General features: G+C 37.9%; 1 protein-coding gene across 3 annotated transcripts; it reads left to right on the top strand.

Annotated features, from left to right (window-relative positions):
• The first annotated feature begins 630 nt into the window (after positions 1-630).
• Positions 631-15,692, top strand: LOC147226259 (polypyrimidine tract-binding protein 2-like). 3 transcript variants are annotated; one of them, XM_086160664.1, is made up of 14 exons: positions 631-741; positions 2,301-2,328; positions 5,014-5,074; positions 6,351-6,523; positions 7,610-7,750; positions 7,861-8,016; positions 8,469-8,579; positions 8,684-8,882; positions 9,452-9,567; positions 11,732-11,765; positions 12,250-12,342; positions 12,965-13,181; positions 13,925-14,002; positions 14,085-15,692. In XM_086160664.1, exons 1-14 carry the CDS (start codon positions 734-736, stop codon positions 14,212-14,214), a joined length of 1,545 nt encoding a protein of 514 aa, XP_086016790.1. In that variant the 5' UTR covers positions 631-733; the 3' UTR covers positions 14,215-15,692. The 3 variants fall into 3 exon arrangements, with proteins under 3 accessions (XP_086016790.1, XP_086016789.1, XP_086016791.1); XM_086160663.1 differs by having other exon boundaries at positions 8,684-8,894; XM_086160665.1 differs by having other exon boundaries at positions 645-741; positions 5,014-5,032; positions 8,684-8,894.
• The last annotated feature ends 229 nt before the right edge of the window (positions 15,693-15,921 follow it).

The following is a 15,921-nucleotide window of genomic DNA, read 5'->3' as shown; positions in this document are numbered from 1 at the left end:
TGACTGAAAACAAAAACAATGACCTGCTTCTTTGATGACCAATATCTAGCATTCGTTTCCAAGAAGATCTTCTGTGACACCCTGGCACACATAATGGTCCATTGTCCATGGGTATTTAATATGCATATATACCTCTATGAAAACAACGCTGTTTTACCCACATATGACAAGCGTGGATTATCATACTGCTGTAACATCTACGCTGTTGGTAGACGTATTCATGAAGTTGGGATCATAAAGCACATTGATTTGGTGGTGGAATTAGCCGCAGCCCACAGGGCCTCATAAACCTCTATGTGAAAGTGTCTGGAATTATGTGTTGCTGGGGTTAAAGGTGAGAGGTCGTACACAACTCAACCATGTATTTGTTTTTGTTTTTTTTAAAGAAACAAAATGAAACAAATAAATAAAAAAATCCAGTTGCCCAATTATTATTTCAGTACCTAAAATACTATTTCACAGCTGACTTGAGAGGATTTTTTGAAAGCAGGTGTTGCACTATTATCTGTCAGGTTGACACGCACGTTCGTTGGTGGCGCTTCGGACTTTTCCGTTCATTTCCGCTGCCGACTCGTCTCGAAAGGAAAAAAAAAACATGTTGCCTCCATTTTCTCCCCGTGTGTGTGTGTGTGTGTGTGTCTGTGTTTCATGCGCGCGCACGTGCGTTGAGCGTCGATGTAAACCGCAGCCACAACAGGACGGAAAGCGGAGGCGCCGTTAATTTTCTTCAGAAATGGACGGGTAATATATTGTTTGTTTCTATTAAACTTCGCTTGGGTTGTACAGAGGTTACGCTTTGGAACAACGTGTGTGTTTGTGAATGTGTCTTTTGATTTAATGCGGGGGGTGGGAGGGGTGGGGGTGAATGCTAGTGTTAACGGGTTCCCATAGCCACGCGCCCTCTGCCATTAAGGAAGTGTCTTATATTAGCATGTTACCACCAGACTTTAGCCAAAGCTCGCCATTAACATTTAGTTCATTACTTACGGTGGAAAAACAATGACATTTTTGACGTTAAAGAAAATATACGGCACACCGATATAGCGTATGGAATGCAAGTAAACACCAAATATTCTCGCTACACACACACACACACACACACACACACACACACACAAAAACACACACACAAACACACACACTGCTGCGTGCTAACGTAGCGGCAGTTGATTCCTAACAAGCTAAGCTAACCAGCATACAGTCCTTTGTGTTGTGCTAACTAGAGTTAGCCTACCCCAAGCTTCGGTGTCTATCGATAATAAATCCGAAGATATGCTTGGAACTTGTGATGGCTTTTAATAACCCATCCGGATATTTTACGCGAATACTGAGAATAACATTGTGTTTTAGCTGTATTGCCGCTGATACCGTGTATCTAGGCAACGTGTTATGTTTACAAAGTTGGCACCTGGCAGGGATGGGTTCAACTCGGAGACTGGGGCTATAAGGGTGTGTCATTCATTATATACTGAGTGTAGAATGCTCTTGCTGTTGCTGAGTTCAACGTTGCTGACGTTGTGGATGAGGGGAAAATACAATGATATATTTAGAACTGTTTGTTAATTCAATGTCAACTGACAGGTTATCTCAGTAGTTCTCACATCTGTCGTTGTAAGCGTTATTACCAAAGATATTCAAAACTATTCCCCATGTTTCAGCCATTTAGGATGGCTGAACGGGCTTGATGTGGAAGGTTAACAGTTGTGGGGGGTTTGTCTTCCCGTCATACAAGTACCAAGAATTACCTGAGTTTAGACCTGCAGTCTTGTTGTTGGATTCCAAAGGACCTAGGCCTAAGTCAAAGTGGGCTCAAGCAGTTCTGGAAGCTTGTGGCTGCCTGACACTTGAGAAACCTACATTGGTTTTCCCTTCAGTTGTATTTTCCAATATGGACCAAAAAGTTGTGTAAAAAGGGCATGCTTCAATTATTCATCAACTGGCCAGAGTATGTACAATATGTATGCATGTATGAATGTGTGAGTGCGTGTGTTTGAAAATTTTTACATCACGTTGTAGATTTGGCCTTATAGTATTGGACTGACTTGCTATCACAAATATACGTTACACAAGAAATTGCATTCAATAAATGCATAATATTAGCAATTTTATTTGTGCTGTTAAAGTATAATTTGGTGGCCATGTAGAATGCTACTGTAATTCTTTTAGTTATCTGAGTTATTCAAAATGGGAGACAGTGATAGATACAGCATGTTATATCTGTGCCTCCACCCAATGAACTACATGTTATATGTATTTGTGTATATATACAGTCATTTTAATGTAATGGATTTATTTTTCAGGATCAGCGATGTTGCAGTTGGAGTGAAGGTGAGTGTGCTAGTTCAGTATTGTTATTCACTTCTACGGTGATTTGAAACAATTTGCCACCACTTTATACTTATGCGCTTGCTATAAAGAATAAATGAAAATGTTATTTGTTTTGTTAGTAGGTGTTAAGTATCACTACCATTCTGACCGAATTTGATTATTACCTGATTATCTAAATCATCTAAATCTCCTTCATTGTCTATATTCTTACATAAAACATTTTGGTCAACAGGTAATAAAAGTATTTGAAAGACTATCAATTTCTGGAACAAATTGTAACACAAAAATTTGCACCTTTACAATCGTATCAAAATTATTCACTAGTATATATATTACAAGTAGCAAAAATTGACATGTAGAGGTGCATGTATGGTCATGTTGCGCACATATGTAGGTATATCCGTTTCAAACAATCCCTGCCCACATACCTCCTGTGCATGCTTTGTTACCACAGTTGTTAAACAATACATCCCCTATAGGGCACTGCAGAGTTCAACTCCCAAGTTCTAAATTCCAGATTTGTTTTTTGTCAAGAACAAACATGGCGATGGTGGAGGACCTTGTGACAATGTACATTATAAGAAAGGGACACAAAAAGAGGGAGCATAGTGGACGTGGTGGCCTCTGCGCCATTAAATACAGTGCGGTATGTGGACAGAGAATTCTTCCTGGTTATGCCGATGCCAAACTGCTTCTTGTTCTCTGATCCTTTCATTGGTTACATTGAACATACTGCTTAACACTGCCCCCACCACTGTACGATAGTCTTGCTCTGTTAGCAGCATTTGACTCTGCATCCTCAAGTATGAAATGGATGCAGAGGACAGAAAGAACGCTCTGTCAGTATGCTTTTGCATATTTGAGCCTAAAAATGAGCCTTAATGGTCACTCATCTAGAATTGAACCTGCTATTGATGCAGATGATTTAAGTATCTATTTTTTTGTGGTTCTATTGCTTAACCAAGTATCAGCTACATGCAAAAAATGTCAGTTGGAATTTCACTTCCACTGTGTAGAGATAGTCCAGGCTAAAACAGATCGGTAATGAGTTGTTGCCCAATCACTCTTTGGTAGTTAGTCACAAAAATGCTGACCAAGAGTTCAGATTCAAGGAGTTGATGTGTGAATTGGAGTGTCAAAATGGCTTTGAAGAAACCTGATGTTACTAGGCTAACCGGTGATCTGCCATTGTTTGTGGCGTGCGCTAGTTGGAATGTGTGATTGCATTTTTGAAGAGCTACGTGGTTAAAGGTTCACAGTTCCGTGTACTTGTTCCAAATGAATGCCTAAATGGGGAGGTCTATATGTCTATCCTCACAAAGTCAATACACCCATATAATCATGCCATTTTGATCATTTGTCTTTTAATATTGATAATCAATTTTATAACACCTATAGCAATACATTTATGATTGAAAGTGACTTAAAAATCCATCAACACTATTAAAGTGTAACAGTTCGTAAACTTTACTATTAACTATTTACTATCTACTATTAACTCTACTATTGTTTTGCACATATCCCACAACACTTGAATTTGCAATGCACTGCGTATTTATGAATAGGAAAAAAGCAGCCTTTTCTGTTATTGTGTGATCATGTGTTTTACAAAAACGGTTTTTGATACATATCTGTAATTAATTGTCTTGGTTTTTACCGCTTTATGGAATAATTTTTCAAGGAATATGGTTTTGGCATCAGGTGTTGGCTTGCCCAGAGGAGAAGGCTATATATTAAGCCACTATCAATTTATCTTTGAAGCCTCAACAATTAGTCCACTTTTCATTGTATTTCCCTTTGTTACATTGTTTTGATGTTTAAATCTGATTTTAAATATTAGTTTTGTGCTTTGGCAGCATAAGAAGTGGCTCCAGCTATTGTCTCTACTCATTTCCAAACAAACCCATTTCACTGTGTGGGCGACCCATAGCTTTGGATGCCTAACCTGATTTCTTAAATGCCAGCTGCATTCCGTCTGCACAAAACAAAGTTTAGGCCTACTCCACAAAAATACTCGTTTCTGGGACCTGATTGTACTTTGCCCATCCATTTTTCATCAATGATTCACTGTCAACCAGTACAGAAACGTAAAAGGTTACCAGCTGTTTGGAATCAAAAAAAATATATACTTTCGTAGTTTCCTCACTGTGTGCTCACATGTTGGCCCAAGTGGGACATCTTTATTGCCCTATAAATTTATTTGTGTCATGTTTCTGTAGCCAGTCAGGCACATCTACTATATCGTAACCATAAAGAATCTAAGTGACAGAAGAAGAGTTGGCTCAGATCTGCTGCTACAGAAACAAGGAGGAGGTGTATGAACCTATTATAAAGTTGTGTGTGTAATGGGTCCCCAGCCAGGTTGTTGGTCATCCCATCAGTCAGGTTTAAGAGCACAGGGCGCCCGTCAGCTTCTGCAAGCCTTCTGGGACCCTGTATAGCTGATGAAATGACACATCCTGACATCTTAAAATCTGTAAGATTAAAGTCACATCAGCCAAGGGTTGGCCAGACCATTTTTTTTCTTTTTTTTTTCACACTCTTCAACCCTCTATTTGGTCTTTAAACTGTCCTTAGAGGGTTTAAGTTTATTGTTGTCGTTGAAGACCTGCCTGCAAAATGGAAGTAGTTTTCCCCTTTATTTTTTAACTGAGTTTCTGTCTTGTTCGTCTTTTTTTTCTTTAGAGAGGATCAGACGAGCTGAGTATGTACAACAGTCCCAACACTGGCATGAGCAGTATGAGTGGTGAGTTCGTTCCGACCACTCCTGAGCCGGCAGGAGATTGATGGAATTTGCATGCAGCCATTCCTTCTGTCAAGACATTAAAAAAAAGAAAGAAATCAAAGAATTGGTGTTTGTTTGAACAATGAAACAAGCTGTGTGAGTTAAACCGTTCTCTCATGGGGGCTATTTAATGTCAGAGTAACATCACGCTCCTCAGTAGGTGGGCACCCACACACACCAGCATGTGACAGCAATACTCAGTTCATACCACTGCACCCTGTTGCCTTCTCACTGTTAACAAGAAAATTAGCTGGTTTATATATCAATATTTATATAAATTTTTATCTAAATAGGGTTTTGTATTATGTTTTTTTTTTATTTTGAAATTGTAACTTTTTGCTTTTACTTTATGTCTTTCCTCATCATGTCTTTGAGAACTATTAAAAAACAATGAGGAAATTTGTTTTAATTAGTTAACATTCACAAAAAAAGGTCCTGATACTTTTTAGAAAATTAGGGAGATTTGAATAATATTCTTATAATGGAAGTTATTATCAGGTCTTAACTGTGGTGTATTGTTTAGGACAAGTGTAAAAAGTCTTAACATTTAGGAACATATAACCGTTTTGGATTTCCTGTACCTACAGTAAAAAAAGGGTAGGGGGTGGGGAGCTGATATTGTTTTTTTCCCCATATTGCCCCGCCTTAACAAGACATAACTGTTCACACATCCACAAGGAGAAGATGAACAAAGTTGGCCTATTAAACCTGCTGTCAACAAAGAATGAATAGTTTTAAAAGAATACAGAGGGTTTTGTGAGATTGTCTCTTTAATCAAAGTCCCAGTCTACACTGACGCTCTCGTCCAAGCCACTGTCACCCTTGGGGCCAGTCTAATATAGTGAGATAAAGATTCTCATGCTGCCTTTACGTTCAGTAGTTTTACGATCAATCACTGCTACTGTTGAATAATCAAGCTTGAAAAGATGGATGATGAATAATTTGTTGGAAACAGGATTATCCAGTCTTACTGCTACAAAAGAGAGTTATCATCTGAGGGTTGTCGAACTGGCAAAGACAACTGTATTTTAAAGCTTTTATCATCATGAAGGTGGAGTTAATTTATTTCCCGAGTTTCAAATATTAGAGCAGTTGTTTTCTTTTTTTTTTATTATTTTCAGCAGCGGATCATATATCTAGCCACACCTAATAGGGCTTGGAAATTCAAATTAAAAAAGTATTAGATTTCACTTACTAACGTTGGCCGAGTTATACTGTGCTTGTGCTAACATTATAGATGGGGCCTCCAACGGCAATGACAGTAAAAAGCTCCGGGTGGAGGAGGCACCGCCATCTCGTGTGCTCCACATCAGAAAGCTGCCCAATGAAGCCTCAGAGACGGAGGTGATTGCCCTTGGCTTGCCATTTGGCAAAGTCACGAACATCCTGACACTAAAGGGAAAGAACCAGGTGAGTGGAAGAGAAGAGTAAATAGGCTATAATTGTTGAATTCATCACAAACAATGTTTCAGCGTCAGTTTGACAGCACCAATAATTCCCCATAGGAGAAGTATGTGTTTTTCTTGTAGATTAATAGAGGCTCGATTACGTTTCTTTTTATGTATTCACGTCAAACAAGATTTGGACTATACACATTTTGTCTTATTCCACTGAACTGCATCTTTAGTCATGGTCACAATATCCAAAAACTCTTCTAGTTCCACAGAAGAAATGTGTGGGTGTGTGCATATTTAATCAAAATACTGCAGAGCATTTTTTTTTTGTTAGCTACAGTATCTATTTTGAAATCTCTTATCTGACAGTGAGACGGAGACTATCACCTAACAACACAGAAAGAAAAAAGCAATGCCATATGTGGGATGGTTTTAAAGATTGTATAGAAATATGTGGAGCTGTTCTGAAATTGTTGCAAAATGTTCCAATTATATCACAATGTTCAATAATTGAGGCATCAGAGAAAGCACTTCGATGTGAGATTGTGTTTTCAAGAAATGCATTTCGTAGACCACTGCAGAAAGCTCACGGACAGACGTTAACAGAAATGTCCAACAATGGTTATGTAATCCTGTTTTCCTATTCTCACACTTTTAACCCCTTCAAGTTACAGTATAATGGTGATGTTGTGTTTATTGTCTGATAAAAGCCTGTGCTTTTTATATGTGAATAACAAATCAAATATTCAGTAATATCAACCAAAATGATGAATAAATTTTGCAAAATGTAACAATGTAACAATTTTAAAGTGAGTTAAAATAAAGAGGAACTTTTTTCAAGAAATTACCTGTGTTCTTTCCACCAATGATTAAACAGATGGTTTACCTGTTTAATGACACTGTCATTGTTTTTCCCTATCTGGTCACTCAAAAAATGATTAATTAATGATTAATTAATACCTTTAGCAGAAAACAGTCTACCATTGACAATGAAAATTGGAAGAAAATTGATCTACATGTAATAAGTAACAATGATTTGCTACATGGTATTAGTTTCAGTGAATGGTTCATATCTTAGTTGTTACTTGTCCCTTTTTTGTAGGCATTTTTGGAGATGGGGACAGAGGAGGCCGCCATCACCATGGTTAACTACTATACCACTGTCACTCCTCATATCCGCAACGTTCCTGTTTTCATTCAGTACTCAAATCACAAAGAGCTCAAAACTGATGCTGGAAATCAGGTTAGGAGAGGTTCCTTTAGCTCAGCTAATCAGAATGTATGTGTTTGGGTTCATGTTATGTTAGTATGGAATGTAAATTCAAATGACTGACAGCCGGTGTTTGACCCCAGCGAACCCAGGCAGTGCTGCAGGCAGTGTCAGCTGTCCAGTCTGGAGGGTCACCCAGTTCAGACATACAGGAGGTTCTTGCTGCAGCCTCCAGTCCCGTTCTACGGATTATCATTGACAACATGTTCTATCCTGTGACGCTGGACGTCCTGCAGCAGGTATATTGGATGAACTTCAACTGATGATATAATACAAAAAAAAGAAAAAAATTATGTACCTGTGTATATCTATAAAGATATACATATGTTTCACAGTATATTGTTATATTTTATAGTGTTTGTTTCAATTATTTATAAATTAAGCATAACAATACTTTTAAATTAGTTCACAATTGGTTATTCTACAGTCAGTACTACACAAATACCAAAATGATAAGGCTGATTTTATGATATAATTGTATAATTAGTATAAGTACTGTATATTAAAAAGGTTACTTAATGAAAAATAAGAGTCAGTCATTGGTATTGCAACACCTTGAAAAGCAGTTCATTATAAACATCACAGTGCTTTTCAGTATGTTATTACATCAGTCATAGCCAGTTTAAGTGGCATGTTTGAAAATATTGTGTTTGCATATGCAAGTTTAATTCAAATTGTGTTTTCCTTCCAGATTTTCTCCAAGTTTGGTACAGTCATGAAGATAATCACATTTACCAAGAACAATCAGTTTCAGGCCCTTCTACAGTTTAGTGATCCAGTCAATGCACAGCAGGCTAAACTGGTAAATCCAATTCACTGCTCCTTGTTCAATGACACATTTATTATTAATTGTATGGTCTTTATCTGGCTTTGTACTAAATCATGCAAGCTATTTTTTCCAACTAGGCCCTGGATGGTCAGAACATCTACAACTCCTGCTGCACGCTGCGCATTGACTTTTCCAAGCTGGTCAACTTAAATGTTAAGTATAACAACGACAAGAGTCGAGACTACACGCGGCCTGAGCTGCCAGCGGGTGATGGCCAGCCCAGCCTGGATCCTGCAGTGGCAGCAGCTCTCAGCAAAGACTCCAACTCCCTCCTCGGTAAGATCCCAGGTAGATGACACTTTTATTACTCCTTTTTCTGTATCTCTAAATGACCCAAAGTGCCACATTTTTTGTTTTTGCTTATTGATCTGAAACTGTGAACATGTGACAATTACATTATTATTTACCAGGTGTGAAATGAATCACTGTATGATGTAATTTAAAAAAAAAGGCAAATATTTTTGATAATTGAAGCAGGGTTTAGATCAGCTACATTATGCTGTAGTCTTGAGACTACAGCACTGTGCTCTTGGATTCAAACCAAAGATCTCTTACTCCTGTTGTGAAAGGGAAACTGTCAGATCTAATTTTCCCTAATCACTAAAATTACACTAAAACTTTGTATTGTTGATTAACTGAATCTTGAGTTGGCTTTATTGATGCTCTGTTGTACATTTTAAGTATTCATATGATATAGCTCCAACTTTAGTGAATTCAAAATTGCTGCTGAATTTAAGTCCTAAATCAGAACCACCTTCATTTAGGGGGACTAGGGCAATTGAATGATATGGGGAAGAGGCAGAGCTGTGCCACACTCCATAATGGTCTCATCTTCTTCTTGATAGGTGCCTTGAACCCTCTGAGTGCTGCTGCAGCAGCAGCTGCTGCTGCAGGAAGGGTGGCGCTAGCAGGACAGGCAGGCTCCAGTGGGGTCCTGCTGGTCAGCAATCTGAATGAAGAGGTCAGTGAGACACAAACTTATACATACACAGGAACCCCTTTACCTATCGCCCAGTCTTTGTTTTCTGGGATTTCCTCTCCAACTGCTGCCATTTTCATCTTCATTGCCTTGTCTTTCTGTAAGATACATTGACAGTTCTCCTATTTATTAGATCGATCACTTCATTTATTTTGTCCTTTTACAAAGGATGCACCTTTCACCTTTAGAGGGTTTAGATTTTTTAGAAACATGAAAATTTCAAAAAAAAAAATGACTGGAGTGTTTGTAATTTTGCAAGGTTATTGGACTCCTGTATAGCATGGTATTTCTGTTGAGAAAATAGGTCACAATTCCATTAAAATCCTCAGATTCTTATCTACACTGAACTAAAGAGGCTCAGGTACACTTTAAAGTTGGTGTACAATTCACTCTAATCACTGAGATACACTAAGAATCTCATTATTCCACTTAAATGTTCAAGAACTGGTATTAACTTTTTTGTCTTAACTTTTCCTTTGCTGTATTTTCTAGAGGCCTTAATATGCTCAGCGGCTTGCTGTTACCCACCCCCCTTTTTTTTGGTCACAACTCATTAAAACAGCTATATGTTTGATGTCTGTCATCTCTCCTGTTCATTCTTCATCCTCTTACCACACTGAGCCTAACTCTAACTGTCTCTCTTCTGTGTTTCTGTCTGAGTTCTCCGCACCTTTTCTCAGCTAAAGACAAAGCTCATACGAACCCATTCTGTGGTCTTCTAAACAGGGAACAAAAAGCCACATGCCTGTTGTCTTTTCCTCCACTGCCTTTGTATCCCTTTTTTTCTTTCTTTCTCAAACTGTGACTTGATCAGTATCTAATGTGTCATCTGATTTAACTGTCTTTCTTCATCAATCTATAATTGATTGTGTCCCACTGAAGCCTTTGACAGTATCTAATCCATTCATATCCTGAAGCTAAGATACTGTGTCTACAGCCTCTTGGACTTGTGTGAACGCTATCTTTGACCCAGGTGGCCTTCACTACAACTCTTGCATGTCAACTTGTTGTGTTAAACTCTACTTGAATTGCATGTCCTCTTAATAGGCCTCTATCACTTTTAACATTTTCCCTTGCTAAAAGATTTTTCTGACCTGCTGCATGTTGTTCTTATCCCATGTTCTGACTTTATATTGTTGATTTTATTATAATTTGTAAAAGGAATGCACCTGTTACCTACAGTGGTGTGCTAGGGTCATTCTAGGTAAAAATGCAGTATGAAGTCTGGGGTATAAGTTGAAGTACCTCATTTTTTTCTAGATATAATCAAATTATTACTTTGTTCAAGGACATCTAGAAATTTGTAAAATAACAATAGGATATATTTCATAACAACGTACAGATATTTAAAATGGCATATCTCTGGACCAAACAAGTAGATGATAGGATTTCTTTTTTTTATGAAACAACCTATTTTATTTCCTCATACATTTGAGTTATCAAAGATACACTTCTTGAATCTCATAAGGTTGTCTATTTTGTATATACTTATCATAATTGGCATGTAAATCAGAGCATTTTTGTATGACTTAGAGTATTTGAAATATACATAAGTATTTTTGATTTAGATTTTACATACCCACTTCGTTATTATTTTTTGCCTACAGTGGCCCTAATCCTCCATTGTATTTACCCCTCGCTTGTCCAGGTTAAAATACATTTGGCAGAAGTTATTGCTGTATTTTGACAACAGAAAACATTGATCCAAGCCATTTTCTCTGACCAAATTACCTGCATTATTCCAGTGTACTGACCTGTATTTTATTTTTTGTCCCTCCCCCTTCCTCACTTTTTATTTTCCCACCCAATTTGCATTTGCCTCCCAATTCATCTCTCCTCTCTCCCCATCCATCCCTGCCTCCTCACTCCATTTACTGGCGCGTTGGGGATTTTTAACCCCCTCAATCATCCCCTCCAACATTCCCCCTCCTCCTTTAAAATAATCTTCCATCATGACTCTTCTTCGCATCACCTGCTCCCCTCCTCCATGACCCACCACCTCCATCACTCTCCGGGGGGAAAACAACCCACCATTCCTCCTACCTACCTCCGTTCTGGATCGATCTGTCCATCTCTACCTCCGCTCCGCTCCGACTCTTCTACCTCTCTGTCTCACGCTGCTTGTTGCTCTTCTCTCCCTCTAAAGATGGTTACGCCCCAAAGTCTGTTTACCCTCTTCGGTATGTTATCGTTAGCTCTCTCTCTCTTCTCTCTATTCTACCTTCTCTTTTTTTTTCTATTTTCATCCTATCTAAGATCTTGTCATTACTATTAGCATTATTGTTAACAGTAGTAATATTAAAAGTTAATATCTATTTGTTTGCGCACATTGTAGCTTGTTTCGTAACTTAAAACATTCCCCTCCCCGTTGGTTTGGGTAAATGTTTATTACGTCACTTCACTGTAAATAGTTAATGCATGGATAAAAAATATGTTTTTTGCATGTTTTTATTTGTAGCCATCTGATACAAATTTTTACTGTATCTGTTTAGCGGGTGTTTCTCTCAAGCTCTCCTTTCTTTCTACACACCTGACAGTTTCTTGTGTGCTCTGCTATTCTCTTCTTTGATTCTTGACTGAAATTGTCTGCTGTGCTAACATTAAATGTTTCTAACTGTTTTCTCTCTCTCCGCTGCGCCTCTTCTGCCCACGGTTCTACACTAGGAGTCTACGGTGATGTCCAGAGGGTGAAAATTCTTTACAATAAGAAGGACAGTGCTCTAATTCAGATGTCAGATGCCAACCAGGCCCAGCTTGGTGAGTTAATTTTTCATTTCAGATTTTCTTTAAAGATAAAACTAAAATTCAAAACTCACTACTCCAACTAATACAATTGGTTATATTGCAAATTAATCAGATATGTATTGTTCTTGTGATTTGGGAAAGTCTCATGGTATTTTATCGTGCATGATTTATATGAGGAAGAGTTAAAATGAAAAGGATTTTATATAATTACTTTACAAAATAGTAGCCTATCAGTGCTTTTAAATCCTTTCAAGGTATGACTTCCCTTAACCAGTAGATCCTCTAATTGGATTTAGAAAACTTGCCGAAAACATCCTTTCAACAGGGGAAAGATAGGTGTTAGAATAACAATAATTGCAAATTGGATAGATGTAAAAATTGGTATAAAATGAAAGTGCAAAACGGAAGAAAATGTGTAAATCAGCTCTTAAATTTCAAAATCAACTTCAACTGTCATCAGTATCATTAACTAAATTTGTCCACATGTTGACATGACTTAGTCTACCAAATGACATTGTTGTATGCAGCAGTATGTCTGCTGGCAATATAGTTATTGTATAGCAAATAATCAAGCATTTATTTTATAAGACCCATTGTATACATATGGTTGTGTGCTTTGTCGCCTTGCTCAAAGCAATGAGCCACCTGAATGGCCAAAAGATGTATGGTAAGATCATCAGGGTGACTCTATCCAAGCACCAGACTGTGGCACTGCCTCGGGACGGCCTAGACGACCAGGGCCTTACCAAGGACTATGCCAATTCTCCACTTCATCGCTTCAAGAAACCAGGTTCCAAGAACTTTCAAAACATCTTTCCACCATCTGCTACTCTTCACCTCTCAAACATCCCGTAAGTATTGGATTCAGCTGGACTTCAGCCTTTTGATATGTCAGATTGTGGGGAAGACTTCTGGAAACACCTTGGCTTAATGCAGTTCCACCACTTGTGTTGGAAGGGTAGTGAAGGTAGTTGCTTTTACAAGAGACCACACACTCATTTCTGCTCTGTGGTGGTTTGATACAAAGTAAAGTTCTTCTCTTGGTACACATTGCTTAAATGGAAAAGCCTGACACAACCCTCCATGGTTCCATGACCATTTCACTAATTTCAATTTAATTCTGGTTTTCACACTTTATCTTGGAGGACATTGTTTCAAGCCACATTGAGTCTCCAAATAAGAAAATTGCATTTTTTAATTTTTTAGCACATGTTGTGTTTGAAATATAACGTATGTGCCGTAAGTTTTAGTAGTTTTTTCTAAAATATTCATACCAAGCGTTTATTTATTTATATATTTATTGAATTGTCTGTGTGTCTGTCTTTTTCTTTCTTTCTTTCTTTCTTTCTTTCTTTCTTTCTTTCTTTCTTTCTTTCTTTCTTTCTTATACTAATTATAGAAATTTACTTTGAGAGACATTTGACTAAGCAGTGGTTAAGCACAAAAGAGCTGAAAACTGGTTTATTTGATATTGAAAACTGTCCTTGTTACTCTAGATGTTCCAAGTCACTTCAAACTGAAGTTACTGGTGAGTCAGCTTGCAAAGGAAATGTAACATTCACATTTTTGGTGAAAGTATCCTTTACATTTTCAGACAAGATGTGACCGAGGATGACCTGCGCCTGCTCTTCTCTAACGCTGGAGGCACTGTGAAAGCATTCAAGTTTTTCCAGTATGTGGAGCGAATCCCACTGTGATACGAGTCCATGCCGTCCTGTGTATTGACCTTTTGCAACTCGTTTTCTGTCTTTCAGGGATCGTAAAATGGCTCTGATCCAGATGTCAACTGTGGAAGAAGCGATCCAAGCCTTGATCGACCTTCACAATTACAACATGGGCGGCAACCAGCACCTTAGGGTCTCTTTCTCAAAGTCTACCATCTGAGACTTGAGAGACTGTCAGGGCACTGGGGGGACCACCATGGACTGACTTTTTGCTGGGGTTTTGTTGATCCCTGTCATTCCTTCAGAGACTTAAATCATGTTGCAGATACTGGATCTTCCCAACTGTTCTTACCTCTGTATTTTTCTGTCAAGCAGAATATTGACATGATTGATTGTCCCCCTAATGATAGTTTGATGTAGATCGGTGTTTATTTCTAAATTTTAATTGAAAAGATACAGGACTCATGTGCCTTATTTGAAAAAAATGAACTGTTTCTACAACTGAACACATTCATACCCTGCTTTGCTTTCAGACACTTTGAGATTGAAAAATTTTTGTTCTGTCATTTTATAGATCCTATAATGATTTCCTCAAATTTAGCCAATCAGATGATACATTTCCCTCTTGGTTTCACAGTTTTTTGTAAGCAGCAGGAGAAACATTGTTTCATTTTATATGAAGTTACATTTGTCCTTAGAGAGCAAACAGACAATGAATTTGCAAGGAAAACCTACTAATATTACAATTGAATTTCGTTTTGTTGTTAGTTGAATACATTTTCTTTAACCCAATTTAAGTAGATATTTTTATCTAATTCTATTAAACACTGAAATACTTCAAAGTTTTTGTAAATCCCAATCATGGTTCACAAGTCAAAAAGAATTAGTGATCAAAAAGTGGGGTATCAGTGGGCCTTGTGCTAAAAGACTAGAAGATTTAACACACGCCAATCTTGAAATCAATAGCCACTTGGCTCAAAAATGTTTTTTGGTGATATCTTCCATCCCACTAGACTCAGTTCTACAAGCAAAACAATTTAAAAATTTAGATTTTGTGTTAATGTCTCATTTCAGCTTACAATTCATCTTATCTTGCTGTAAAATAAATATTTGAATTTGACAGTGGGTTATAAATGAAATTTAAAAACAGCAGGCTGGTGAGCTCTCACCATATCTCAGTTTCACGCCTTTGAGAAATGCTCATTATTTTCTTTAAAGTGATGGTTTTCTCAATATGTATATATCCGATCTTGCATCTGATAGTGGAGGTAGTTTCCGCTGTGATGCAATAGTCATGTGACACGTCACTCGAGAGGGCTACTTAGTTGGACCAAAGTTTCCGTGCCTTTCGTGTTCCTTTAACTCATTTGAACTAACCATAAGCATTTGGAAATGTTACATATCTGGGGAAAAAATGTCCAGAATTTTCATTCTGTCATTGTTTTTACCCTCTTGCCTCAAGCTGTTTGCTCACAAACAATGGTTCTGTGTATTTTTTAAGCTCAAGCTCAATTTTTTTGCAGCTCAAACTATGAGGGTTTTTGAATAGTTCTTCTGAGGCATAATTAAAAGATGAATTATTTTATACCCTGGGGAGGTGCGACTTGGTTTCCTGCTTTTTGAGTTTTCCCTCTCAGTCTCTTGTGTGTCCTGCATTACTTCTGTAGCATGCCTAATAAAACTCCTCTGTAGCTCTGCATTCACCTCTGTCTCTCTTCTCTTCTGGTCCTTCAATGCCAGGGTGGGAAACAAGCCAACATCCATGTTGGAACCATTTAAAAAAAACTACTAATAAGCCACTCTGATGGTGTTCATTTACAGGTCAAGACCATTTTGTTGATGTTTCCCACCTTGCTGACTGACTGTTCTTCTGATAGCTTGCCTTCTCTCCTTTGGTGGTTGCCTGCCTCTAATCAGTCCCTAAGGG

Source organism: Fistularia commersonii, chromosome 15, assembly GCF_037954325.1.
Source record: "Fistularia commersonii isolate RoL2024-O1a breed Wild chromosome 15, RoL_Fcom_v1.0, whole genome shotgun sequence".
Classification (NCBI taxonomy): domain Eukaryota; kingdom Metazoa; phylum Chordata; class Actinopteri; order Syngnathiformes; family Fistulariidae; genus Fistularia; species Fistularia commersonii.
This window is presented reverse-complemented; position numbering and strand designations above follow the sequence as displayed.

Coding starts and splice junctions, on each gene's coding strand:
- LOC147226259 (XM_086160663.1), top strand. Junction 5,075..6,350: donor TGGCATGAGCAGTATGAGTG/GTGAGTTCGTTC, acceptor CTAACATTATAG/ATGGGGCCTCCAACGGCAAT. Junction 9,568..11,731: donor TCAGCAATCTGAATGAAGAG/GTCAGTGAGACA, acceptor CTCCCTCTAAAG/ATGGTTACGCCCCAAAGTCT.